Source organism: Pelodiscus sinensis, chromosome 24 (assembly GCF_052426305.1).
Source record: "Pelodiscus sinensis isolate ZL-2025 chromosome 24, ASM5242630v1, whole genome shotgun sequence".
NCBI classification, from domain to species: Eukaryota; Metazoa; Chordata; order Testudines; family Trionychidae; genus Pelodiscus; species Pelodiscus sinensis.
The window spans coordinates 21,374,049-21,401,486 of NC_143075.1; the positions used below are offsets into that span (position 1 = coordinate 21,374,049).

The window sequence follows — 27,438 nt, forward strand, 5'->3', positions numbered from 1 at the left end:
GCCGGCTGGCGCGTCTGCTTCCGCACCGGAAGTGGCGATCCGCCCCCCCCCCTCCGGAAATGCGCCGCCTAGCCGCGGCCGCCCACGCCGGAAGCGGCCTGGTTGCTCGGCAACGCTCGCCGCCGGCCAGCGGGGAGGATGAACGTGCAGCCGCTGGTGCCGCTGGCTCTGCCCCGCGGGCGGCCGCTGCACTGCGAGCTGTGCGGGGGCCCGGCCCAGCTGCGCTGCGGGGCCTGCGGCGTCACCTACTACTGGTGAGCGCCGGGCGCTGCCCCTCCGGCCCTGGGAGACTGGGCCTCGGGGGCCGCTGACCCGCAGAAACCCCTCCCTGGGGTGCCCCCCCCGCACCTCTGGGGGCAGCCGAGTAGGTTCGCGCGCGCCTGTCCCGTGGGGGCAGGGGCTGCCGTGCGGGTTCCCCGATGTGGGGCAGCCCTGAGTTGTAGGCCCCCCGCCCCTAACGCCCTGCCCCCAGGCTGCCTCTGTTCTCTTGGGCACCAGCCAGCCTAGCTCCTGCTCAGCTCTGCCCACTTCCGCCTGCAGCTGTGCCCTGCCCTCGCGCCAAAAGCACCCAGCTTGGAGGTGGAGAGGATTGACTAACAATTGGGGGGGGGGGGGGGAGGAGCTGCAGGGGATAGAATTATCTGGGGCTGCTGGGTAGGGACACAAGGGGGGCCCCTTGGCCATGTTTCCACCCCCTTACGTGACTCCTCCCTCACCACCCCTAGCCTAGGGGAGGGACATCCCTAGGAAGGAGCAGGACCTCTTGATCAGAGGCAGCAGTGTGGGCAACAGACAGCCATCCGCAAGGGGAGCTGTTTTTTAAACTGGCTCCCCTTGTGGACCTGCTCCCATCTGGCACCCCATGTTGCTGTCTCTTTGATACCGTGGCAGCAGCGTGGAGTGGCAGGGGTCTTCTCAGGAGTGAGGCAGGAGAGCATTGGCTGCTAGCCCCACCCACAAGAACTATTGAATAGTTGACTAACTGATAAGAATTCATGGGGTTACTCTACTGTTCAATTAACTGATATTTAACATCCCTAATCCACACTGTTATGGTGAGAAAATACCATTTTTGTTGAGCTCTGACACTTCAGAAAAATTTTCAACCTCATTCTTATTCTATAGCTACTTAAGTGCACGCTTGGCTTCAAGCATCTGAAGTTACATTGACTTCAGTAAAACACAAGTTAAAGGTAGTCATATGAATAAGTATTTGCAGGCTTGGTGTCTTAATAGAACAGAAATATATAAAAGAAGAGTGACTATTATGGCCATTTATTATCACAGAAAGTTGAAGCGATTTGCCTCAGGGCAGTGCAACCAAATGGATAAGCCATGAGTTTGTAAAACATTATACAACATAATATGAAATCTCTCCCTTTCTATCCACAACAACTAAATATTGATCCTTCAGATTCATATCCTTCTTCATCCTTCCTCAAATCCCTGTCCACCAGCCCAGTCTTAACAGTGTGCCCTCAACAGGTAGATGTTATATCAAACCAAGAAGGGAAGCGAATTCCACAGGCTCTCTCACCTCAGTGTTCATGTGCTTTGGATTATAATGTGGTTTTGCTTGAAAAGACAGATGGAATTTCTCAGGTAGCAATTCTTCTAACTACCTAGACTTTTTTGAGTTCAAACCACTACTGTAGCCAACAACTGAAAATGAATTGTAATCTAATTTATACTACTGAGGCTGTGTCTAGACTGGCCACTTTTTCCAGAAAAGCAGCCGCTTTTCCGGAAAAACTTGCCAGCTGTCTACACTGGCCGCTTGAATTTCTGCAAAAGCACTGACGATCTCATATAAGATTGTCAGTGTTTTTGCAGAAATACTATGCTGCTCCCGTTCGGGCAAAAGTCTTTTTCTGAAAAACTTTTGCGCAAAAGTGCCAGTGTAGACAGCAGAGATTTATTTTCCGCAAAAAAGCCCCGATTGCGAAAATGGCGATCGGGGCTTTTTTGCGGAAAAGCGCGTCTAGATTGGCCACAGACGCTTTTCCGCAAAAAGTGCTTTTGCGGAAAAGCGTCCTGCCAATCTAGATGCGCTTTTCCGAAAATGCTTTTAACAGAAAACTTTTCCGTTAAAAGCATTTGCGGAAAATCATGCCAGTGTAGACGTAGCCCTGAGTGTTTTGGCAAGGAATGTCTAAGCGATTGGGATCCCATGTTCTGTACTAGGTGAAGTTTCCGAAAATACTTTTTTTGAGGGGGGTGGAGGGGAGGCAGTTCTCAAGTGCATCATAATGATACAAACTCAAGATGTCAAAGGCATGGATCACTAGGCCCAGTGATCTCCAGTCCAGTGGTATGGTGTATATATTAAAAGACAAGGCTAGAAGCTTATAGCTAAGTGCAAATACCAAGCAATGCTCTTGATCAATGAGGTTAATTGGGTGTCCAGAAATAGCTGGGATTTTAACAGAATTCATAGTCTGTGATGTTACATTACAAATGAGATAGAATCTGAAGTAACTGCTGCCAATTCTTATTGCTTCTTCCAACCAATAAACATCATCTCAGTCTTATCTTGGGTTGGGCAAGGTTTAGTCCAGTCCTTTCCTTAAATACTGAATAGGTCATTCCAATTCACCAACTAGGATGAGATGGAAACCGGCGGGTGGGTATCATTACATATTCTAAACATCAGAGCCCCTATTTTCTCACTAATTCTAATAGTTTCCTTCTGGCACATTATCAATATGTCATGGTGAAGTGTGGGTATGAAAGTGAGGAAGAAGGCACAAATGGACAAATAAATCTTAGTTATGAACAAGGAATGCTAATATCTCACCAGGCCACTTATAGCATGGTTAGTCTACTGTACAGTATTCTCTGTCTATTCTTCCACAGGTTCTCCAATAACATGTCTTTTTCCCTAATGAGAGAAGTGTTTCCTAACAATACATCAAAGAAGGTTATGGGCAGTCTGTGAAAAGACTCTGTATTTCTAATTCCATCCCAAAGAATAGCTCTAGAATACACTTAATTCATTTCTTGTCTAAAGTGGATCTCAGGTTGCTACCCCCAACCTCAGTCCTGCTCCTTCTGCTGAGGCCCCATCCCTCACAGGATGTATGTGTTTGTTTTTCTTCCCTAAGTGTTGGACCTTACATGTGTCTTTGATTCATTTTATGCTTTGTTGCTCAGTTCTCCAGTTTATCAAGGTCCTGAATTTTAGCTCTGTCCTCCAAAATATTGGGAACCTCTCTAGCAAAGAAAATACGTGTGTGTGGAGAGACAAGAGGCCACATACCCCCCCGACCCCCCGCCAAATGCCTTGGGTGGGAGAGGACCGCCAACCGGAGGACTAGTTGGGGGAGAAGTCTGGCACCTACAGGAAGGTCCAGTTCCCCACGCACATACACACACACTCACTGGCAGGGGAAGTGGAGCAAGTTCTTCAGGCCACACCATTCTTCGGTAGAGGGTAGGACCACCCTGCATTATACAGCAGGAGCAAAGTGTGTGGCGGTTGGTAGACCAGCAGTGGGGCTATCTGGCATCCACTACTGGTGTGTGCAAGAGGAGAGGGCAGCATAAACCTGCTGCCAGCACCAGCCCTGCTATTCCCCTGGGCCACCTTGCGTGAGAGAAGAGGTGGGGAGGGGAGAGGGTGGCACAGGAACGAAGTAAGGGTGGAGAGAGGCAGGGCTTGGGTGGAGGATAGTTGTCCTGGCCCTTTCCCAAGCTGGGAGGAGGGGTTTCATGTGACTGGTGGTCCCCTGGGTTTCCGTCCTGACTACTCACCTCTGTGCTCTAGCTTTGTGTTGTCTGCAGACTTGATCAGTATGCTCTCTATACCTATATCCAGGTCATTAATAAAAATGTTAAACACTGGACCCAGAAAATATTCCTAATGAAACCCACTTGAGACCACTCTTCAATCTGACATCATTCCCTTAGTAGTTACTCTTTGTTTGCACTTGTGTAAGCAATTATGTATCCACTTAATGGTAGTTGTTGAGCCTGCATTTCTCAAGGCGATTCTTCATACATAATACAATTTTTTCTTCTGCTGTTGGGAATATCACAATATCTTATCTTTTCCTAATGAGAAATGACATTTTTTCTGTATCCATGAGAACTCCTTCCAGGACTCATATGCATTGCAACAAGTCTATCAGCGTGGTCACAAATAGTCTAACAGCGCCTTAAAGACTAACAAAACATGTAGATGGTGGGTACAACCCACTTCTTCAGATGACTGGAGTATTAGAAGCCCAGATCCAAGAATAAATAAGGAAAGCGGGAGCGGGGGGATCACTGCTGATTGATGGAGATCACACTAGAATGAATTGAGCTGTTTTTCATGTTCACAGTTGCGTGATCACAAGTAAGGATGCTAATGATGCAGTGAGGAGATTACTTGCAGGTTTGGTGAATATTTTCCACTCACTTTACAAGGTGTTCATATGGAGAGCTAAGTTGAAACTATGTTCCATTGTGAATCACTAAGCGTGTGAGGGGAGGGGTTCCTTCAAACTAATATTTTCTTTGGAGATATGCAAAGAGACTTTAACTTAGTAATTCCCAGTTTTCCAAACTTTGAGATTGTGGGTTTGAAGTTCTGTGTTACAGAAGTGTACACAGATCATGAGGCCCTGTTGTATCACAGCAGCTTTACTTTCTCCTTAACAAAAGTGTTGTGATTTTTATGGAGGTTTCTAACATGTTAAGTTGACTTAACAGAAGAGCCCTGCCTTCCTATTTTGGAATATTGTTGAGAAACTAAGATCCAGCCACTGTTAGAAACTGCTATTAAGTGGTATTCGTTATTGGTGAAAATCTAGTAGCAACTTCAGCGGGAATTGACAGAAAATACAACTATGCAATAAAGATAAACACAACTTTAAAAAAGTATTTCTTCCTATTTAACCAGCGATGTAGATCATCAAAAAGCAGACTGGGATAGCATTCATGAGAAAATATGTCAATTGTTGATCCCAATACGTACGTCATTACCATTTTTCAACTCTGAAAAAGAAAGAAAGCATGGCATGGAACAGCTTTTGCACAGGCAGGTATGTAAAAGAAATAGAAAATATTACTTAAATATTAAAAGATTTGTGAAAATAATCAAAATTTTCCTCCTATCTTGTGTGTTTTAAGTGTGGAAAACATCTGACTGACATTTAGTTAGGTGGGTTTTTTAATTATTTTTTGTTGTTATGACTGAGGCATTTGTATGCTTTAATAAAATTTAGTAACAGAAATTTTAACATTGATTAAGCAATACATAGAGAATTGGAAGCGACTGTCTAGGAAGGAGTACTGCAGAGAGGGATCTAAGGGTCTTAGTGAACCACAAGCTAAATATGAGTCAACAAGGTAACACTTGCAAAAAAAGCCAACATGATTCTGGGAGGCATTAACAGGTGTGTTGTGAGAAAGACACGAGAAGTTATTCTTCTGCTCGACTCTGCACTGATTAGGCCTCAACTGGAGTCTTGTGTCCAGCTCTGGGCACCACATTTCAAGAAAGATGTGGAGAAATTGGAGAAGGTCCAGAGAAGAGCAACAAAAATGACTAAAGATCTAGAAAACAAGAGCTTTGAGGGAAGACTGAAAGAATTGTGCTTTTTTAGTTTAGAAAAGAGAAGAATGAGCTGGGACATGATAGCAGTCTTCAAGTATCTAAAAGTGTATCAAAAGGAGAATGGAGAAAAAATGTTCTCCTGGGCCTCTGAGGATAGAACAAGAAGCAATTGTCTTAAACTGCAGCGAGGAAGGTTTAGGTTGGACATTAGGAAAAACTTCCTACCTGTCAGGGTGATTAAACACTGGAATAAATTGCTTAGGGGGGTTGTAGAATCTCTGTCATGGGAGATATTTAAGAGCAGGTTAGACACACACCTGTGAGAGATGATTTAGACAGTGCTTGGTCCTGCTGTGAAAGCAAAGGACTGAACTTGATGACCTCTTGAGGTCCCTTCCAGTTCTATGATACCCTACACCATTTTGCAATAAAACAATGCAGACCACATAGAACTCATAGAGGTCATCAAGTCCAGCCCCCTGCCCAAGGCAGGACAATCTCAACTAAATCAATACAGCCAGGGCTTTGTCAAGCCGAGACTTAAAAACCTCTAGGGATGGAGATTCCACCACCTCCCTAGGGAACCCATCCCAGTGCTTCATCACTCTCCTAATGAAATAACTTTTCCTAATATACAATCTAGACCTCTCCCACTGTAACTTGAGACCACTGCTCCTTGTTCTGCCATCCATCACTACTGTGAACATCCTTTCTCCATCCTCTTTGGAACCTCCCTTCAGGAAGCTGAAGGCTGCTATCAAATCCCCTCTTTACTCTTCTCTTCAGACTAAACAAACCCAAATCCCTCAGCCTCTCCTCATAAGTCACGTGTTCCAGCCCCCTAATCATTTTGGTTGCCCTCTACTGGACCCTCTCCAATGCGTCCACATCCTTTCTGTAGTGGGGGGCCCAGAACTGGACACAATACTCCTGATGTGGCCTCACCAGAGCTGAATAAAGAGGAGTAATCTCTTCTCTGGATCTTCTGGCAATGCTCCTAATGCACCCTATCATGCTATTAGTCCTCTTGGCTACAAGGGCACACTGTTGACTCATATCCAACTTCTCATCCACTGTAATCCCCAAGTCTTTTTCTGCAGAACTGCTACTTAGTCATTCAGTCCCCAGCATGTAACAATGCTTGGGATCCTTCCATCCCAAGTGCAGGACTCTGCACTTGTTCTTGTTGAATCTCATCAGATTTCTTTTGGTCCAATCCTCTAATCTGTCCAGGTCACTCTGGACCCTATCCCTGCCCTCCAGCGTGTCTACCTCTCCCCCAGCTGCGAACTTGCTGAGGGTGCAATCCATCCCCTCATCCAGGTCATTAATAAAGATGTTGAAAAAAACCGGTCCCAGAACAGATCCTTGGGGCACTCCACTAGAAACTGACCGCCAACCTGACATCGAGCCATTGATCACTACCTGTTGGGACTGACAGTCTAGCCAGCTTTGTATCCATCTTACAGTCCATTTATCCAATCCATATTCCCTTAACTTGCTAGCAAGAATATTGTGGGAGACCGTATCAAAAGCTTTGCTAAAGTGTGTATCCTTAAGATACACATACCTCCTTTTCTGTTTAGTTTTGGAGGGTGCCATGGTAGGGTGCATCTACACTGCAGGACTTATCTCAAAATAAGCTACGCAAATTGAGCTATGTCAATTGTGTATCTTATTTCGAAATAGTTTTTTTTAAAATAGGGAACATCTATTCAGCACTTATTTAGAAATAGTACACTCTTCCTCCAGCTTCACTTACTCCTCGTACAATGAGGGTTACAGGAGGTGCAGTAAGAAGTCCTCCAAGTTGACAGTATTTTGACACTTTCAAAATAAGAGCCTCCTGTATAAATGTGAACTACGTTATTAGAGAATATCACTAGTTATTTCAAAATAGTGTTGCAGTGTAGACATACCCTTAATATATAACTTTTTATTCTAAAGATTGCGTCATCTTATCTCAGCATTTATTATTCTGAACGTGCCAGTTACTAGTATCCTGGCAGATTATTCTGAATGTGCCAGTTACTAGTATCCTGGCAGTCCTTGATAAAATCCAGAGAGGATTGTTCTAAATAGCATGGCCCTCAGTAGAAAAAGCGCTGCCTTTCCAAATTATGGTTGACTGGTATTTTGAAAGCCTCTTAAAAGCACTACGGGTATGTCTACACTAGCTCGTTAATTCGAGCTAGGTAGGCAAATGAGGTGACCGGAGTTGCAAATGAAGCCCGGGATTTAAATATCCTGGGCTTTATTTGCATGTTCCCGTCCCGTCGCCATTTTGAAATTTCACTAGCCCGAACTCACTGCCACGCGGCTATACACAGCAGTGAAACGTTAATTCGAACTAAGTCCTTAGTTCGAATTAACTGTCACTCCTCGTGGAATGAGGAGTAACAGTTAATTTGAACTAAGGACTTAGTTCGAATTAACGTTTCACTGCTGTGTGTAGCTGCGCGGCAGTGAGTTCGGGCTAGTGAAATTTCAAAATGGCGACCGGACGGGAACATGCAAATAAAGCCCAGGATATTTAAATCCCTGGCTTCATTTGCAACTCCGGTCACCTCATTTGCTTACCTAGCTCGAATTAACGAGCTAATGTAGACATACCCTAAGTGCCTAACTCCTATTGATTTTTAATGGGAGATGGGCACCTAAAAATCCTGACCTGTATCTCAGAATGGTCAAAACAATTCCAGTTTTCTTGACCTGTGTTACAATAAGGAGACAGAACAATCAGATACTCATTCAGGTATTGTGAACTAGAGCTACACAATGTAGCTTTTCTAAGATTGAAGTATTAACTTGGCGTGTACTTACTGACATAGTGTACTGAAAGTAGCCTCACATGTGGAACTTGTGCTATCATGTTTCCCTGTAGCTGCTATCTGCCTGTGCTTTTGAAAGGTAACACCAAACAAAGTGCATTATAATAGTACATTCTAGAAGCCTGAGGGCAGCAGTCACTATGACAAAAATCAGCGTATTTTTTTTCATGGATTTGTGTTAATCTGTGCACACAGCCTTTTATTATTCAGTAAACCCTTATATCTTTTCCTTAGTAGTCTGCACTGTCATTCCCTTAATTTATAGATGAGGTAACAGAGGAGCTGAGATTATACAAGGTTACTTCTGGTAGAGCTAGGAGTAGAACCCAGGTTTTTAATGTGACATGCCCAAGACTCATCCACTTACAGATTACTAAAATTACAATCACTTTTTGACACCAGTGGCTAGTCCAAGGTTATGGTCCTGCAGATGTTCTGTTTGGAAGTAGAAATTGATGGAATCTGGCATTTTCTTTCATGTTGTCTTATTTCTTTGCGAGTAATGTAAGAAGTCCTGTCCTGTATCCCTGGCCACAGAAGGAACGAAGAACAAAAGAAGCAGGTTCTTCGCTTATAGCCCTCACACCTCTTTAACCAACACCTAACCCAAAGTGTGCTCTCCAGCTTTTCGGAGAGTCACCGTGTGTTTATAGAGTCACACTTGGCTTTTTTGCCTTTCCCTTTTTTCGTCTGTTCTCTGTGATCTCTCTTTTTACACATGCACACCCCAAAAGAGTGCACAGACAGAAACTCTGGAGCAGGTTCACACACATCTTTTGTCTTAGGTGGATCTTATGTTTCCAGTAACGTTAACTGAAGAGCAAGTTCACACCCATCAATCTTACCAGATTTAAATTCCACCTATAACAGGGCTTCCCGTTTGTACGTTTATGTAGCAGTTAGTTGTAAATGTAGATGGTATTTCCAATGATATACATTGATACAGTATTTTCATTTTAGAAACTAGGGAGTTGCACCCCCTGCTCACTACGCTCTCCAACCCCTGTATCTGTGGGGGTAGGCAACCCCAGCTCTTTGGCCGACCATAAGGGAGGGTGAGGCTGCAGCCACATCAGCTCCGCCTCCCGGCTGCAGCTGCACCAGCCCTGTCTTTTTCTCCCTCCCACTTCACCTTGATCCTGGCTGCGGCAGCCCCAGCTGTTTTTCCCCCCACTTGGCCCCGGCCCACCAGCTCTGGCTTTTTCTTCCTCCACTCTCCGGCTGCGGCCCCACCAGTCCCAGTTCTTTCTCCCTCCCCCTCCCTGCCCCCCGCCATCTGGCCAAGGTCACACCAGTCCTAGCTCTGCCCCCAGTGGTCAGGGAAGGCTGGAGCCACGGGGTGCCAGTCCCAGCTCTAACCCCAGTGGCTGGAGAAGGCCAAGGCCGTGGCTTGCCAGCACCAGCTCTGTCCTCAGCCACCAAGGAGGGCTGGTCTGAGGCCACAGCACTAGCCTCAGCTCTGGCCCCAGCAGCTGGGAAGGCTGAGGCCGCCGTGCACCTGCCCCAGCTCTCCACATGGCCACCAGAGAGGGCCGGGCTTTGTTCCAGGGATAGGACCTTGAGTGGATGGAGCAGGGCTTTACCCCCCAGCCTGTGGACACTGTGATGTGATGACATTATTCTGTTGTCCCGCGGGAATTTTTTTTATAGAGAGAGAGAGAAAAGCATCGTTTGCTCACTTCCATTCCATTGTTAATTTTTCCCCTACAGAAACACGTAATTGACCTTACTCACAAAGTTGCCCAGAAGTTTGTGTTTGAAGGAAAACATGAACAAGCAATTCCTGCAGCTTTACATTCACTGCGTTTCAGCATTAATATCTGTGGCCCAGATTCTATGGAATTAGTTCCTGCTTATCTCATTTTAGCTGAGGCTAGCACTGGTAAGTTTTGCTGAAGCAAATAATATCACTGATAAAGCTAAAATCATAATTTTGGTATGTCACAGATCCAGTTTCAGTGCCACATCCCCAGGTTTGGAACAGTTATCCCTTCAGTGTACCAGACTCCCTGGGGGCCTCATTCTTCCTTCAAGGCAGGCCATGTGGCCTCACAGTCTCCTAATACTGAACCCCTGAAGCTTCAGCACTCCTGCTTCACTGAGAAAGACTTGTCTGCCCTTTGGGGATTAATGCATTTCAGTGAGCATTTGCAGTGATATTCAATCAGTATTGTACAAAAAGTTGCATTTATTTGTCAGTTGGAATGCAGCATAGGAAGTCCCCAGGTTAGCACAGAAAAATGATGGTTAGAATAGCCAAGTACCTTCTGGTTAGACCAAAACCCAGCCATGCTATAGCAAACTCTGTGTCCAAGTTCTGTCTCTCTCTGACCTCCTTGGTCAGTTCTCAGGTGAAAGCCCAAGTCCTTCCCACAGCCAGCACTTATCTCCAACTTCATACCTTTCCAGGCCTTTGTGCTTGAGCTGGGATCTTCGCTTAGCTTTCCTGCTAAGAGAGAGAGAAATCCATCTCCCTTTCAGTTACTGGTTTGTAGGTGTCAGTGTCAAGTTGATTGTCTTCTCCATACTCCATTGATACAGAATTAGCCTTGTTTTTAATGACCCATTCAGACTCAGAGAGCTAGATGACATTTCATGCACATGTCTCTTAGCCTGTCCTGAGAGCAAACAGTCCTCTTGCCTGCTGCCAGGTACGATGTAATATATAGGAGAAATAGAGGCACACCACACCATAGGATTCAAAATATTACAGAAAATTTCCACTTCATCACAGTTTAAAAAAATTAAGAGACTGGAAGATTTCCTGATAGGCTGATCTACAGCCCTTTGGAGTGATTGGGAAAGATCCCCATTGACTTCAGTGGTCAAGCTGTCTGTTTAATAGAAATTTTCACACAGTTTATACATGCAAAGCCAGCTGAAGGCTCGGAACATTTTAGTTTTATCGCTCAGCATACAATTCCTCTCTCTTTTTGGGTCATCTTTCAAATTTTCTTTTGTCTTGGTATTCTTGAAGCTCTACACACTACAGTTTAACACCATGTCATACTCCTACTCACTCCATCCTTTCCATGGTTCCTCTTACAAATCATTGAGGAACAAAGGTACCAAACTTTTTAGTGTGGGAGCATGAAAAAGTTTCCAGATTACTTCAAGGGAACAGGGTTTTATTCTCAGTATTTTCTGATTCCCAAAAGAAAATTAGGATTAAAACCTAATCTTTACCTCTATAAGGTACTAGGGATGTGAAAGAATAGTTGAACATTCAACTGCCCGATAAGACTAGGCGTATCGTGTAGTCAAGTTGACTACTCGCATTTCCCCCCCTTGCTGCTCTATGTCTGAGGCAGAGAGTGAGAGAGAGTGTGTGTGGAGGAGAGGGGGGGGGGGAAGCAGGAGCCAGTGCTGGGAGAAGCTGTCTTAAAAGCCAGTTCCCCCCAGCACTATCTCCATGGGGTGGGGACAAGTGGGCAGAGGCATAACAGCGGCTCTTAATACATTTAAAAGGCAGAGGCGCATCAGTCTGGACCTGGCACAAGCTGGGACTGGAGCAGTTCTGGCTCACACCAGGTCCCACAACTGTGGCTCTGCAGTTTAAATATAATAGGAGCTGGACTGCTGCCCAGCTCCTACTCCATTTAAACTGCAGAGCCACAGCCGGGGTAGCAAAGTGCCCGACCCCTTATCAACTAATCGAGTAGTCAATGGAAATTCCCTCGACTACTCGATTAGCTGATTATCCGCAATTTAACATCCCTATAGCATACTGCTCTGAACCATCCAGAAGTGGTCAAGATGAGCCTGGGCTCTTGACCTTTGAGTTGCAACTGCCACATTTAAATGAAGACATCACCATAAAAGAAATTTATCAGGATGTACCAAGAGACTTTTCTTGGTCTAGTATCAATGCCATGGGTTTTGGAAAGTGCCTTACAGTGATGAGTGGCTTTATCTGTCATCAGAAGAGTCTGATTTTTTTTTTACTTGGACAACTTGCTTATGAAAGCATTCGGAGGGCACTTGTGCTATGTTTTGGATTTCTTGTTTAAGTGAGTGGCACAAAGAGCTATATTGAAATGCCTAAAAAATTGCTAACAGCATTTGTTCTCTTTTTTCTCAAAATATAATTTCAGGGCTTGGCCATCTTACTCAGGCAGATGATTACCTCTCACAAGCTCAGTGGATTGTCCTCAAAACTTCTGATTGCAATAATGGCATTCAGTCTAAATTGCATCGTAACCTGGGTCTCCTCTATGCTGCAAAAGGAAATTTTGAAGAGGCTTTATACCACCTGGCTATTGATGTACGTAGTATAAAATAAGTAGAAAAATCCTAATAATTGTTCATAGTCAATGCAGAAATGATTAGATAGCCCAAGTGACTAAATAGAAAGTAATTGGAACAAGCTCAGGGCTGCTTCTCTGTACAGGACCTGATTCAGTTCCTGCTACAGACACTCCATAGGCTTTAATGGAAGATGTGTTTAGTCTGTAGTCTCTGATCCAAACTTTCAGCATTACAGGAGAGAATGCACACAGCCCTGATGGCCACTCCTTTGGATGGGTTATTGATAGGTGCTCCTATGAGTGTGGATGCAGGGGCGGATATACGGCAGGGCGAACGGGGCGGCCGCCCCGGGCCCCGTGCTTCAGAAAGCCCTGCGCATGCGCCGTGGCGCCGCTGCGCATGCGCATGCCGTCACTGCGCATGCGCCATGGCAAAGGGGGCCCCGCGGAATTATGCTGACCGGGGCCCCACAAAATGGTCATCTGCCCCTGTGTGGATGAGTCAAGTTAAGTAACTCTAGCTACTAAATCACCTTTCTTTCTCTCCCTCCAAACGTTATTCATTTCAAGAATATTGATTCAGATTTACTACTGTATTATACCTTGTGTGTATGCAGTGTTGTTATTTACATTGGTCTGTTGCTATCCTGACTTGAGAGCAGGATATTAAATGAGGTGACTAAAACCAGGTCCTGGCAGTTATAAACTGCAGCCATGCATTTTTAATCTGTAAGCATAATGGGAAAGAGTCTGTGCTGTATGCAGTTTCCATTAGGCCTTCAAACTTGGGGGCTTGTCAAGGAGTCAGTAATGGCTCCCTATTCTTTGTCCATTCCTGGTGCTGCTCTAAGGCTTGACAAGTTCCCTAAGAACCAAATAGCAGTTGAGGGTAGCTAGAGTGCAGCATGCTGTGGCAATAGCTCCATTCAGCTTCTGTTCGGGTGCCAACTTTGCCATCTCTCTGTGCCTCTGCATCAGGAGTATTCCCAGCTAGGGACATAAGGGAGTTTTTCAGTGCTTTGTGGAAAAAGACAGAACCTGCATGTTTTTTGGTGCAACATTCTAAACTTGGAATTAAATATAATTACTTTTGCATCTAATATTAGGTGGAAAATAGAGGAAATGAAATATCGCTAATTTTCAAATTACTTAACCTATCTTCATATTTATTTTGATGTGAATATTAAGTTTATAGGATTACATTTTTATATACATTTCAGATTTACTTTGCCAGTTGTGCATTTGGAACTCATGACATTAGTACGTCTGGAGGTTATTTCCACATGGCTAATGTGTTCTTTCATCAGAACAAAATGGACATTGCAGACTCATTATACACCGAGGTTAGTAGCACCACATCTAATATTTACAAGTTCTCTTGAGATTATTTCCAATATTGGCATGTTACTGACTCCTTTTAATGTTATAATGACCCTGAACCAAGTGTAAAAGTTTCACTTTATCCCCCAATCCCTCAAACACTTTTAATAAGTGTTTAATTTTGTGTATGTTGTCTCATTGCAGCTAAAGGAACTGCTCACCTGCTAAAGTTATGTACATGCCTCAGTGCTTCTGGGTCAGGGCTTAAAACATTATTATTAGCATGAAAGTAAGCTACTACTTATTAAAATATTTATCTGAGTTATAACCAGAATAGAGAGAGATCAGTTTTTTAAAAAAATCACATTTTTAAAAGATGTAAATATAGTCCTTTAACATTTATTTTGGAATTTCCTCTCATTTTTCTTAATCAGTAAAACTATTATTCGCTTTTATAATAATTTAAATACATTTAAAATGTATAGTTTAATACGTTGAGTCAGTATATCTTTCATTGAGAATCTATTATCTATGCAGTTATGATCCCAGAATCGTATCCCAGAAGTTGTTCCATACAGTAGCCTACTTTACTAATCAGTAAAGGAATAAGGGATCTTTCGGAAAAGGCTTTATTTTCTGAAAGATCCGCGTCTAGACTGGCGCTTTTTTCCAGCAAAGCTCCGAGCCGGAAAAAAGTGGCAGCCATTTTTATGCAAATGAAAGGGGGATTTAAATCCCTGCTTCATTTGCAATTGCGATGTGTCTAATTTGCAACCCTTTTACGGAAAAGGGATGCAGTCTAGACACAGCCTAGTTGATTATGAGATGGTAAAGGCTTCTTAGTGATTTTTTTTCCTCATTTAGATTGCTCTACTCTTCACTGGCTTTAAAACTGTCTTTATAAATGACTTTCAATATGGTTCAGATAGTTAAAGCAAAGATAATTGCTAATAATTTTACCTGTTTATAAGGCTGAATCATGTTAATCCTATATTCAAAATATATTATTGAGATCACTTAGCCTCAAACATTTTAAACGCGTTGTTAACACTGTTAGTTCCCCACCTGTCTATATAGTTCACCCAAACCCCACTATAAAAACCGATTTTGCTACTAATACATTTGCATTTTGCTTAAACAGTCTTATGACTAGGGTTTATGAACCTAATGAGCGCCATGGCCGGGGAGAATCGGCTGAGGAGTAATAGAGTGGAACTGAACAGACTTTAGGTTGAACCTCTGAGAAAAAATCATGATGAGAGCTGGGCTACTCACATAAGGAAGATGGTGTTTGTCCAGTCATTTAAGATTGAAACATTTAAGATTGTACTGGGCAATGAACTGGAAAATGAGCAAAAGGAAAGAGCGAAACACACACCCTTTTAAAATATTTGAAATAATTTTGTATGTTAATTTTCTTTCCTTCTTAATAGGTAACTGATATCTGGCATGCCTATTTCAGTAGACTGATTCAAGTTCAATCACAAACTCTCACATCTCCAGCAGAAATTAATATATTGTCTGAAGAAGTGGAAATCAGTGAAGAACCTCTGAGTAAATCTAATTTTCATATTATCATTATTTATACAAGACAAAATAGTTTGAAGGGAAGGAGCCATAATATTCTCTAGTCCTTTCCACTGCTTATTTTTGTATGATTCTTAGGAGTCTGAGCTTTCTATAGACTAAATCCAGTGTGATCTCTGAGACATTAGCTTTAAGAATTGAGATTTTGATGTCATTATCTTTCAGCAATTAGTTTCCATTGAAACATTTTCAGTTATTTGCATTTTTTTATTTAAGTTGAAACCCACTAAAGTGAAGTTTCAACCTGTCAAAGTGTGAGTATGGTCCCTTATCTCCTTAACCAGTAAAGCCCTGTGCACACTATGTTCTGGAAATGAGATATATTAATCTACATAATAGTTTCAGAACAGGGGTTGTGGAAGCTCCATTATATAAATTAAATGTTAGCAAATGTAATTCTTTATATGGAACTGATGGGAGACAGACTAGATTCTGTATCTTGTCTTTTCCATCTCCAAAGGCTATGATTTTGTGAAGATTATCAAAAAGGACAGGTTGAAATTTCACTGTGTGTTTATGATAAATGTAAGTAATGTCACACAAACTATTGCAAAAATCTCATACTAAGAAGTTGTTGCAAGTTGCTAACCTTTACTAATCATAATAATATAAGGCTTACTGTTTCAGGAGAGATAATACAATAATGTTTAGCAATATAAATTACTTCTATAGTGCAGCCTTCTTAGAAGCTGAAATGTCACCTGTTGACTTCTTTTGGTATCCCCTGTTGATAGCATAAAGTGAAACAAAAGCAGACAAAATGCAGAACACTTGCATTCAAAGTAATAATCAGCCCTCAAGAGCCATTTTCCAGTGGAGTCCCTTTCAGAGTCCGCAATGCAAACCCTCTTCCAGGACCAGTTCTCAAGGTATTGCATTTTACAAACTTTGAAGGCACATGTCATCTTGATTCAGGAAACACACTCCATAATCAGTGTTCCTCCATAACCATCTATTATGGCAACTTCAGTCCTTGCTATGACAATTGGGGATATCCTGACAATGAGAGAGAGAGAAAGAGACTCTGTCTGTCTGCCTAGTGAAGTAGGACTCAGTCACTGATCTACAAATCCTCTAAAACACAAACCAAACTTCCATATTTCACAAAGCAGATGAGCAACAGGCTCTTCACCTAACATCGTCTTTTCATCTTCTAGGCAACTGGTTGTAGAGTGGAAGATGCTTGAAGCTTTTCCAGTGACTTAGTGTTGGCCATTTTTGATCACCCCAGACCTGTGGCTATCAACAACAGACAGCTTAGGGAAGGTTGCGTAGTATTTTTCAAATCATTGTTAGGAGGTCTTTCAAGCAGAAGTAGAGACATCTATTAGTGGCCTGACTGAATTGGACTTATAATGTCCAGCCAATATAAATGATTCCTGCCAATATTTTGCAAATTAGTTCAGGAAGCTGCTAAGAAGAAGATCCCTGGAGGCTATCACCAATAGTGGTCATCAGAGGCAGTTAAGCTCTGTCAAGAATTGTACCTGCTGGTAATGAACAGGAGGCTGTTAAAAGAAGCAAATAACTCATTTAACTGCTGGGTCAAACAAGGCACAATTTATGGAAAGAGACAGACACAGAGTTCAACTTAATTCATTTTAGCCAGATGGCCTAGCAGATCATAAAAAGACTTTTTGGATATTCCAATCTTGGCAAAAAGGAGTTTTCAGTCACTGTGAATGCTGTTGTATTTCACCCAATGGCTAATGACCACGCACAAAATTTAATACATCTTTCAGCTACGTGGTGAAAACAGAGGTTATAGAGAGATGACAAGCACCTATTGTGAATTCAAATCTGATGGCTCCTTTTTAAGACAAAGAGCTAGACTAGTTCAATAAGCTTATGAAAAAGGAACAGTTCCAGGCCTGAATTATAATTTATATCCATATCAAGTTCCTTCTTCCCCAAAGCCTGAAAGCCAAAAGCTGGCTGCTTTAGTTCCTTAGCCGATGTTTTCCAAGGCAACTGCATCCCAAAAATCTGTCACAAAGCAAACAAAGGTCATAGCCATTCTGAAATGAAGGAAACCACTGGATGTTCCCTAGAACTATTGACCCATCTCTCTTCTCTGTGTCAGAGAAAAGCTTAGAAAGAGACTGATTCTGATGCACATCAGCAAGGTTCTCAAAACACAATTACCCTTCGTTCAGGTTGGTTACAGACCAGGATGATGTATTCAAGATCAAGTCACTAGTTCGCCTAACACAAGATACCAAAGATGCTTTCAGGAAATTTGGTGCCATTATGGTTGATCTGTTAGCTGTATGTGACAATGTCTGGCATGTGGGGCTGCCACAATGCAGACTGTTCCCTATAAGACATAGTGTGGTTCATCAGGGACATGATCATGCCCTTCAGTGCGAGATCGCGTCCAATCAGTGTGGACGCTATCTTTCGAAAGAGCACATTGCTATTTCATTGCGCTTTTTGAATCAAGCTTTTCCAGAAGAGATCTTTCAGAAAAGCTTATTCCAAAAGAAGCGTGCAGCGTGGATGTACCCTAAGATGGAGGCTAACACTTCCCTTTGAACAATCGTCTGGCCAATAAAGCTCTTAGGCTGCGTCCAGACTGGCATGATTTTCCGCAAATGTTTTTAACGGAAAAGTTTTTCCGTTAAAAGCATTTGCGGAAAAGAGCGTCTAGATTGGCACAGATGCTTTTGCGCAAAAGCACTTTTTGCGGAAAAGCATCTGTGCCAATCTAGACGCGGTTTTGCACAAGAAAGCCCTGATCGCCATTTTTGCCATCGAGGCTTTTTTGCGCAAAACAGTCCTCCCCTGTCTACAGTGGCCCTCTTGTGCAAATACATGTGGGCAAGAGGGCTTATCCCTGAGCAGGAGCATCATAGTATTTGCACAAGAACCCTGACAATCTTACATTAGATTGTCAGTGTTCTTGCGTAAATTCAAGCGGCCAGTGTAGACAGCTGGCAAGTTTCTCCGCAAAAGCAGGTGCTTTTGCGGAAAAACTTGCCACTCTAAATGCAGCCTTACAGTTTGCACTAAGGATCATCCACTCCCTTGAGAGTCACGCTCTACCATAGTCTAACATACGCGTCCCATCTAGACCATGTCCCTCACTACTTTGATCCAGAAGTTGCAGAAACCTCCTGGGCAACAAAGGCAAATGTTTTATGAACTATCCTGCAACAGGTATTTGCTCCAGCAGACCGTTCTGCTGTGTTTGGGGCAGAAGTTGGCAAGTTGTTGATTCAGAGCTGAATATAGCCACCTGTATTGTTCATGGTTGCTTTAGCCACATATTAATATCTAATTCATTTGTATTAGTTCATATAGCTCCCTCAAAACATTGACTCAATGTCATTGCCCTTAAAACTTCCTGGACAGCTGCAACAGATTGAAAACAATCTCCTGCATGCAAGGTTGATGATTCCAGTAAGTATAATTAAGCAGCACGGACTTCCTATAAAAGGCTTGGCCCACCTGCAGAAGAAATCCCCTGAACGTGCAGCTTCTGCTGACTTACCACAACTAACGTCACATCCTTTTGCAGTGGTCATTCATGTCCAGTGGTGCCAGCTCAGTGCCAGCCCTGGCACAGCAGCATGTCAGGGTGACAATTATGTTCTTATAGCGTGGCAGCAACTTTCAGACAGAGAGACAGACATACAGATGAATTTCAAAATCTCTAATTTACACCCACCCTTTGGAACCTGGGATGTAGATCTGGAACTAAGGTCAACATCCTGCTGATCCAAATGATCAGAGTGGTTGCTATGGTGAAGAAATTTAACAAAGCCCAGCCCTCACACCATGACTGCAGGTCAGCAATGCAGACTATCAAATGTGTGGAAGAGTACACAGTTAGAAGACTGGAGGGTAGAGTGCAGTATCTTTCTGTCCTTGTGATACAGCAGATACCTGAACAGTCTAGATCAGTGGTTCCCAAACTTTTTGGCATCATGCCCCTTTTTTGATTTTTGAGAAACCCTCCCACCCCACCCCATCAGCCAAACTTGTTGAGCCAAAAAAAAAAAAAAAAAAAAAAAGGATCTGACCCGGCGGAAAAACAAAAATAGCAGCAAAACTTATGAGGAGAGGGGGTTGATGGGGAAGGTTGGGGGAGGAGAGGGGCAGGGTTGCCTCGCACCCCTCCCCCCCGGAATTTCTTCATGCCCCCCAGTTTGGGAACCCGTGGTCTAGATATTAGCTTGTGATGCACATCAGAGAAGAGACTGAAACAGCAAACTTGGCAACTAAAGTGAAAAGAGAGAGATTTTAATAATGCTTACTTTTAAAATTCATATGGAAATCAGATATCAATGTGATGTGAAGTATAAATGCCTAAACAGAACAGAGAGCTAGATTGTTTTAGTAGTATGTTATCCTGTATGCTGTCTATCCGTCTTAATGTAGATGAAGCCCAGCAAGCCGAAGCAAGTCAAGTACTGAACGCAATATTAGATATCAGAGAACAAGCACCAAGGCAACAACCTGCAAAAACTGCCAGTGTTGCACATGCTCTTGCAATGCTTCATTATTTGATCTTGGATTTACCAAAGGCAAGTTTGACCTAGTGAGGATTGTTTTTAGTTAAATCACTTTATTTTTGATTAATACAATAACGTTAAGTGCAGGAACCTTTGCTTCTGTGAATGCCTAATTCAAGGGAAACAATAGTCTACTGCTTTCTAGCAAATAGAGCCACATTCCACTGGTCAGTTTCAGCAGCGGCTGAATCAGGACACCTGGGGCAGAGCAGCTGGGGTGCTGCTGGGTTGCTCCAGTAGCACCGAGGAGCCGCGCTACTGGAGCAACCCAGCAGCACCCGAGCTGCTCTGCCGCAGGCGTCCCCAAGTTAGCCGCTGCTGAAACTGACCAGTGGCTGACTACAGGAAGCCCGAGGCAGAGTTGCTCTGCCCCAGGCTTCCTGGAATCAGCCGCTGATCAGTTTCAGCAGTAGCTGACTTGGGGACTCCTGGGTTTCTTAAGTTGAATCTGTATATGTCAGAACTGGCGTCCAGATTCAGCCGCGGTTGAAACTGATCAGTTTCAGCAGTGGCTGATGCCAGTTCCGACTTACATACAGATTCAACTTAAGAACAAACCTACAGTCCCTATCTTGTACGTAACCTGGGGACTGCCTGTAATAGTAATCCATAATAATAGAGAAATTATATTGTGTGCTGATGAAAAGCAGCTCTGCTCCATAGATGGTGATGGATATTTCCCAAGTTACCTTAGCAGAGAGTATGGCCCTATGGTGTTAGAAACATAAACCCTCCTGCATCATAGTATAAGCCAAGGATGGGGAATTTACAGCCCAACTGTGTGAGCCTTGAGCAAGCCATGGACTGCATCCGGCCTGTGGACTCTGCCTGGCAAAGGGGAGGAAGCGGCTCTGCTGTTCCCAAAGCTCTGTTCTTGCACTTCCTTGTAGGCTCCTTCCCCATCACTCCCACTAGCCAGGAATGGTGGCCAATGGGAGCGATGAGAGCAGTCCCTGCAAGCACACGGCCATGGAGAGCCACATGCACCTCATGGGAGCTGCACCGGGCAGGTGCCCCAATCTCCTGCACCCTCCCGCCCAGACACTTCCCCCCCACACACTCCCTCACCCTTCCAAACCCTGCACCTCTACCATTGCCTGTTCTTGCACCCCACTTCCCTCCCAGACCTTCCAACCCCAGACTGCTCCTGCACCCTAACTCCCAACCTGGACCTCCACCCCCAGCCCGCTCCTGTGCCCTCCCTCCTGTCCAGACACCACCACCTCCACCCAACCATCTCCTGCACAGTGAACACATTTTTGGCCCCACCCCAGAGCCTGGGGTGCCCCACAAAATGCATTACCCTTGGGGGTAAGCCCTGAGCCTTGGTGTCCCCCCCACCTCCCACCATGGGGCTGGAGCTCGAGGGGAGTGTAATGAGGTTCTCTTTTTTTCCCCCGTCTCATTTGGGGGCCAGGTCAATGAAGGGGTTTTTTTGTTTGCTTGTTTTGTGTGTGTTCCTCACTTGTGTATGGCCCCCAACTGATTTTTCTGTGGATCAGTGGTCCTCGACCCAAAGGAGGTTCCCCACCTCGGGCATACACCCTTCATTAACTGATGAGATCGCAAAGAAACTTCTATGGACACATTAGTCAATAGTTACCTACTAGGGGATTTCTTACCATTTTCTCTGACGCAACTTATACTGGCTGCTTTCTGAACAAGATCATGATTAGAAGAGCCAAGTATGGCAATTCCTATGATCCTGTCTGTATATTTTACTATCCTACTGAGAAAAGGGTATGTAACTATTTCATGGCAATAATTTTTTTTAAATGTCGTTTCAGGCTCATGAATTTGTGGTGAAAGCTTTTCTGATAAGCCAACAATTGCCAGACCAAGAGGCATCAGAAGTTATTCATCATCTATTTAAATTGATTAAATCCAAATCTTTCTCCACAAAATAGGGTCCAGTTTCTTCACATCTTTATCTTTTCAACTAGATTGCATTATGAGCTTCATACTTTTTGCCTGCTATCATTTTCTAGAAACGTTCTTTGTATATTTGCTTGCTTTTATTCAAATTACACTTTATGCTAGTTTGTTGCTATATTGTACCCAATTTGATTTTACATGGATGGTGGTAAAATATAATAATGTTACAGGGTATGAAGCAGATGTGTACCCAGTATTATAAACAAGTAAATATGCTACCATTTCTCCATTCTGTCTTGAAAGCTTTCTGGTATATTTCAGTGGAGATTAATGTGTCCTTCAAATGTCTCAAACTATCATTTTCAAATGTGTTCAAGCCTATAGCTTTGAGGAGCTGTATGAAGGGCTTGTGTTCTGGACATAGGGGCTATGTCGATACTCACGGCTTCTTGCGCAAGTAATATGCAAATGAGGCTAAGTGTGGCATATCGCTGAGACTCATTTGCATACCTAATGAGCCACCATTTTTTTCAGAAGAGGCTCTTGCGCAAGAAGGAGCATCTACACTGCCCCTTCTTGGGCAAGAAAAACCCTCTTGCGCAATGCCGTTCTTCCTGAAAAGTAATAGATGTAACTTGTGTTATGAGAACAAGTAAATAACTTTTCCTTATTTATTTTCTCAACACCAGTCATGATTTTATAGACCTCTATCATATCCCCCCTTGGTCTCCTCTTTTCTAAGCTGAAAAGTCCAAGTCTTTTTAATCGCTCTTCATATGGGACCCGTTCTCTAATCATTTTTGTTGCCCTTTTCTGATCCTTTTTCAATGCCAATATATCTTTTTTGAGATGAGGTGACCACATGTGTACACAGTATCCAAGATATGGCGTACCATAGTTTTATATAGACCAGGAATCTCGAGAAGTGTGCAGCTTACCAGGAGCTAGAACTCAGGATGTGACAGTCTTCCAAAACTGATCCAACCTTCTAAATAGTTTCTAAGCTGTTTTTTCTCCACCAATGGCTGCCCACCTCCTTCCCATACTGCGTTGCCTAGTGCAGTAGTCTGGGAGCTGACCTTGTCTGTGAAGACATAGGCAAAAAAAACCATTGAGTACTTCAGCTTTTCCCACATCCTCTCTCACTAGGTTACCTCCCTCATCCAGGAAGAGTCCCACACGCTCCCTGATCACCTTCTTATTGCTAACATGCCTGTAGAAACCTTTCTTGTTACCCTTCACATCCCTTGCTAGCTGCAATTCCAACTGCGCTTTTGCCTTCCTGACTACTCCCCTGCGTTCTCGAGGAATATAGTTATACTCCTCCCTAGTCATCTGACCAAGTTTCCACTTCTCCTGGAGGTTACATGCTGCGAGTTTTCTTCCTTGTTCTTTACTGCCCCCACTGGCTCTTCAGCCTACTATGCCTGCTGTATCAAATACTGCTTTCTATCGAAGAAGTCTTCATCTTCTCTGATGGAACATAGGGTTGATACTTGGGCCTCAAGTCTTCTAATTTTTTCTTCCAATATGGCAACCAGCTTGCACTTAGTGCAGATGAAATCTCTTCTATCTTCTGGGAGGAAGACAAACATTGCACATGCTGTGCAGGTCACAACAACTGACTTATCACTATCTATACCTGCCTTACTTCAGAGAAGTTCCTCAGAAGTTTTTATGGCCCCTTTGAAGGGCAGAAGAGAAACAAAATTCAAGAAAAAGACAAAACACTATGGGACTTCCCCCAGAGCGAACTCCTAGGCAAACTGCCCTGTTGGCTGCTGCCTTGTTCACTGCTCACTGTGTTCACGCTGGCTGCCTTTTTGTAAGGCTTCTGGCTAGGTCCGGCTCAAAGCCTTGCTTCTAATCCAGTCAGCCCTTGAAGGCTCACCTGGAACAAAGCACTCCAAAATCACACTTTTCAAACTGCCACCCTTTTCAAACCACCGAACACACAGTCAAACAAATGCTTGCAGGCACTTGGACACTGCCCCTCTCTGCCAGCATCGGCCCCCTCAATTCCCATTGGTCACAGCTCCCCCTTCCTGGCCAATGGGAGCTGCAAGGATGGTGCTTACAGGCAGGAGTGGTACACCAAGACATGTGCTTCCCCCTTGCTCCTCCCTGCACACTCACAGGTCCACAGGGCCATGTTGGCTGCTCCTGGGAACTGACCAGCAGTATGGGGCCAGGGCAAACAAGTAGCCTGCCTTAGCAGCAGCCCCACTCCACACGTGGGGCCGGCGCCAGCAGGTAGCCCCACTCCACACATGGGGATGGATCAAGAAAGGAGTCTGCCTTAGTGGCAGCCCCTCTCCACCATCAGAGATTGTGATCAATTGGGAGACTACCCAGGATGGACCAGTCGATTGTGATCAACTGGTTGGTGGCCACTGCCCTAGTTTAAAGTTCTTTAAATCTGTCGTGGCAGCCCTGTGTTCTCTGCTCTTCTCCCCACCAGCCCTCTATGACCACAGTGCTGCTTTGCTGCAGGATATCGGCAAGACAGATTTGAAACACATTAGATGTTTGTACAAATGAAACTAGCATCAGCATACGCTGGGAAGAAATACAAGGGCTTTCAGGCTTTGTATGATATAGCATTAAACTATTGCTGAAAACACACACACCCTACCCTGTGTAATAGATGCATTTAGGGGGGGTTCACATTTCTCTTAAATATCCAAGATATGCTACTGTGGACGGAGTGGGTGGAACATTGATTTGCCCCAGTGACAAACAAGAAGACAACAGCAGACTAATCAAACCGTTGTGCAGGAGGTGGGGTCAGCAGACCAGCTGAGCTACCCATTATTTCCAATTGGACAATTTCTATTACTAGAGAGCAGCTGTGAACACAAGGATTTGTATGATGTCCGAGTGCAGAATTTCAGCTGCCAGCAGGTGGCAGGAAGGTTCCACTCGGCATGGGACATTGCTTTGGACGAGATATTTGTTCCTCATTAGATTGTTTTTCTTAGCCATGAAGCTCTTCAAGGCAAGCGATTTGTTGATTAGATGGAACACTTGTTAATCTGACTTCTTGCTGAGAGGATCATGTTAAAATAGGGTTAGGAATCTCCTTAGCTAAAGTCCTTAATTAGAGCCTGTGCTGATTTCCGTTTTTGTGGGGCAAGGTGCAAACGGGCACAACAAGGCTTGAAAAATGGAGTTGACCAGGAGAGGAAGGAATCTTGCCTAGGTGAAAACCAGCAACTTCTGCATAATATGAGCTCTGATTAAAAACAAGTTGAATGCCCCTGTAGTTGCAAAGGAAAACATCAACATGTGAATCGAATGTTTCCAGTTCCCCAGATTTGCCCAAGGCTGCAGACAGGTGCATCAGCAGCTGCTCAGGTCTATCTGCTGCTGCTCAGAGCTTTGCCAAACTCCAGCAAAATGAGAACTGACTGAGCACTTGTCTGTTTCACTCCTGCTCTTCAGAACCCTGCAGACTGAAGAACTCAAAAATGGTAAAATCAGGAAGACACCCACATACAATTTTGGAAGCCAAACAGTGGCAGGGGGATTCAAGTACCAGATACCCACAACTCCATATGAAAGTGTTGCAACCTCCACCAGACATGGATGTAAATGAACCATCCCAGACATTGTACCTGTCTGATCATTTCTGTTTCCCCCTCAGCCACTGGCTACTGGGTAAGTCACTGTCTGTGATGCTCCTCAGGATAACCAGGGTTGTAGGACACTCCACCACTACCTGCCCTTAGCAGAAGGCAGTCTGGTCTGTGCCTGTTGGGATCAGATGCCTGAGACCACAGGGTGCGTCTAGACTACAGGCTTTTGTCGGCAGAAGTTTTGTTGACAGATACTGTCGACAAAGCTTCTGTCGACAAAGAGCGTCTAGACTACATCCAGATCTGTTGACAAAGCAAGCCGCTTTGTCGACATGATAGTGTAGACGCAAAAGACAGTGAAGATGCAATAATGCCTTCTGTCGACAGAACTCTGTCGACAAAAGGCGTTATTCCTCGTAGAATGAGGTTTATAGCCGTCGACAAAACGGCTGAGTTCTGTCGATGTTATGTTGACAGAACTCAGCGGCAGTGTAGAAGCAGGTATAGTTTTGTTGACAAAAGTCCATTTTTGTTGACAAAACCCTGTAGTCTAGACACACGCACAGTGTCTGCAGCAACAGCGCTGGCTTCCAGGCCTCACTGTCTGCACAGGTGGGCATCCACCTGTGATATACCAGGTTGTTCTGGGCACCGCTGAGAGGGTCTGTTCAGAGCGAATTGCTCAAAACCAGGGCTACTTGCAGCCCCAGACTGGGGTCCTCTCTAAGGCGCCAACCAGTCACACGGAGCACTTCAGCTGCCCCTCTGGCCAGCCAGAAGCCTCACAAGCAAAACCCCTTAGAAACCCCAGTGTTCCCTGTGCCACAACCAGACCTACACCTTATACAGGCAAGAAGTTATAAACCCCAGCCTCACCAATTCTGAATAGGTTCTCCCTGCCCCAGAGGACTAGTCACGGTCCCGGGTCACTTTGGGAGGCAGTGCTCAGGTATTTATTGGCAACCTTGAGAGCCTGTGTCTATGCAGCATCGCTAATTAGCATAGCCATTCATTGAATAACCATTCCTCACATTAGGTGGTTGAGGGCTATTGTTGTCTCCCAGCCAGAGAACATTTAAATACAAGCACAGAGCCCACAGTCCTAAGGTCACATACAAAAGTCGTTCAAGGAACACGAGGAGCATGCATACAATCAGCATAGCATAAACTTTCATTTGCCTCATGTGGCCCACTCTGTCCAGCATGTCAAGCAAATGCCCACTAGTGGGCGTGACATGGACCAGCTTGTTCACATTAAAATCCAGTAACATGATAGCACCTACCCCTGAGTCCTCAGAGCATTCCCGCCCCTTGTCCACTGAACACTCCCAGAATTAAGGGGGAAGAACTCCCATCTTGTGAGACTGAACTCAGGGCCAGCGCTGTGGACTGAGCACTGAGACATATTTATAGTTACTAGGGGGCTGCGCCCCTGTTCACTACGCTCGCCGACCCCTCTCTGTCCACCGCAGCCAGATCATGGGCTCCCCTCCTACCCATACTGCAGCAGGAGGGAGGCTGCCACCAGCCCTTCCTGTGGTCAGATGGGGGGCTGGACTGTGGGGCCTGCCTCAGGATCAGGACTGGGGCCAGTACACTATGGCCAGGTGGGGCCTGGACCCCGACTGGGGCCTTGTTTGCCAGGCTTTCATTTAAATAAAGTAAAATATTAATAAAAAAGGTTTCTACATTGTCTTTATTGAATGGCAGGGTTGAGGAATAGGGTTGCCAGGTGTCCAGTTTTGAACCAGACAGTCCAGTATTCAAGCTTTCTTTTTGGGAAACAAATTGAGAAAAAATAAATATCCGGTATTTTCTAAATAAGAGGTAATGTAGATTGTGATGTTATGTCAAGTGTGTCCGGTATTTTTGTTGAAACCATCTGGCAACCCTATTGGGGAACCATTTTTGGGTTGGGGGCCACTGACCCATAGAAAAATT

General features: G+C 44.3%; 1 protein-coding gene across 1 annotated transcript; it reads left to right on the top strand.

The window, feature by feature from the left end:
• Positions 1–13: 13 nt before the first annotated feature.
• Positions 14–22,208, top strand: ZMYND12 (zinc finger MYND-type containing 12). The gene is made up of 8 exons (XM_075906728.2): positions 14–254; positions 4,886–5,027; positions 10,084–10,255; positions 12,468–12,637; positions 13,841–13,963; positions 15,374–15,494; positions 19,911–20,056; positions 21,832–22,208. Exons 1-8 carry the CDS (start codon positions 139–141, stop codon positions 21,949–21,951), a joined length of 1,110 nt encoding a protein of 369 aa, XP_075762843.2. The 5' UTR covers positions 14–138; the 3' UTR covers positions 21,952–22,208.
• Positions 22,209–27,438: the final 5,230 nt, after the last annotated feature.

Excerpts from the sequence above, each read along its gene's own strand:
- ZMYND12 (XM_075906728.2), top strand. The coding sequence starts at position 139 with ATGAACGTGCAGCCGCTGGTGCCGCTGGCTCTGCCCCGCGGGCGGCCG. Across the intron at positions 13,964-15,373 it reads CAGACTCATTATACACCGAG|GTAACTGATATCTGGCATGC; the intron begins GTTAGTAGCACC and ends CCTTCTTAATAG. Across the intron at positions 20,057-21,831 it reads TGATCTTGGATTTACCAAAG|GCTCATGAATTTGTGGTGAA; the intron begins GCAAGTTTGACC and ends ATGTCGTTTCAG.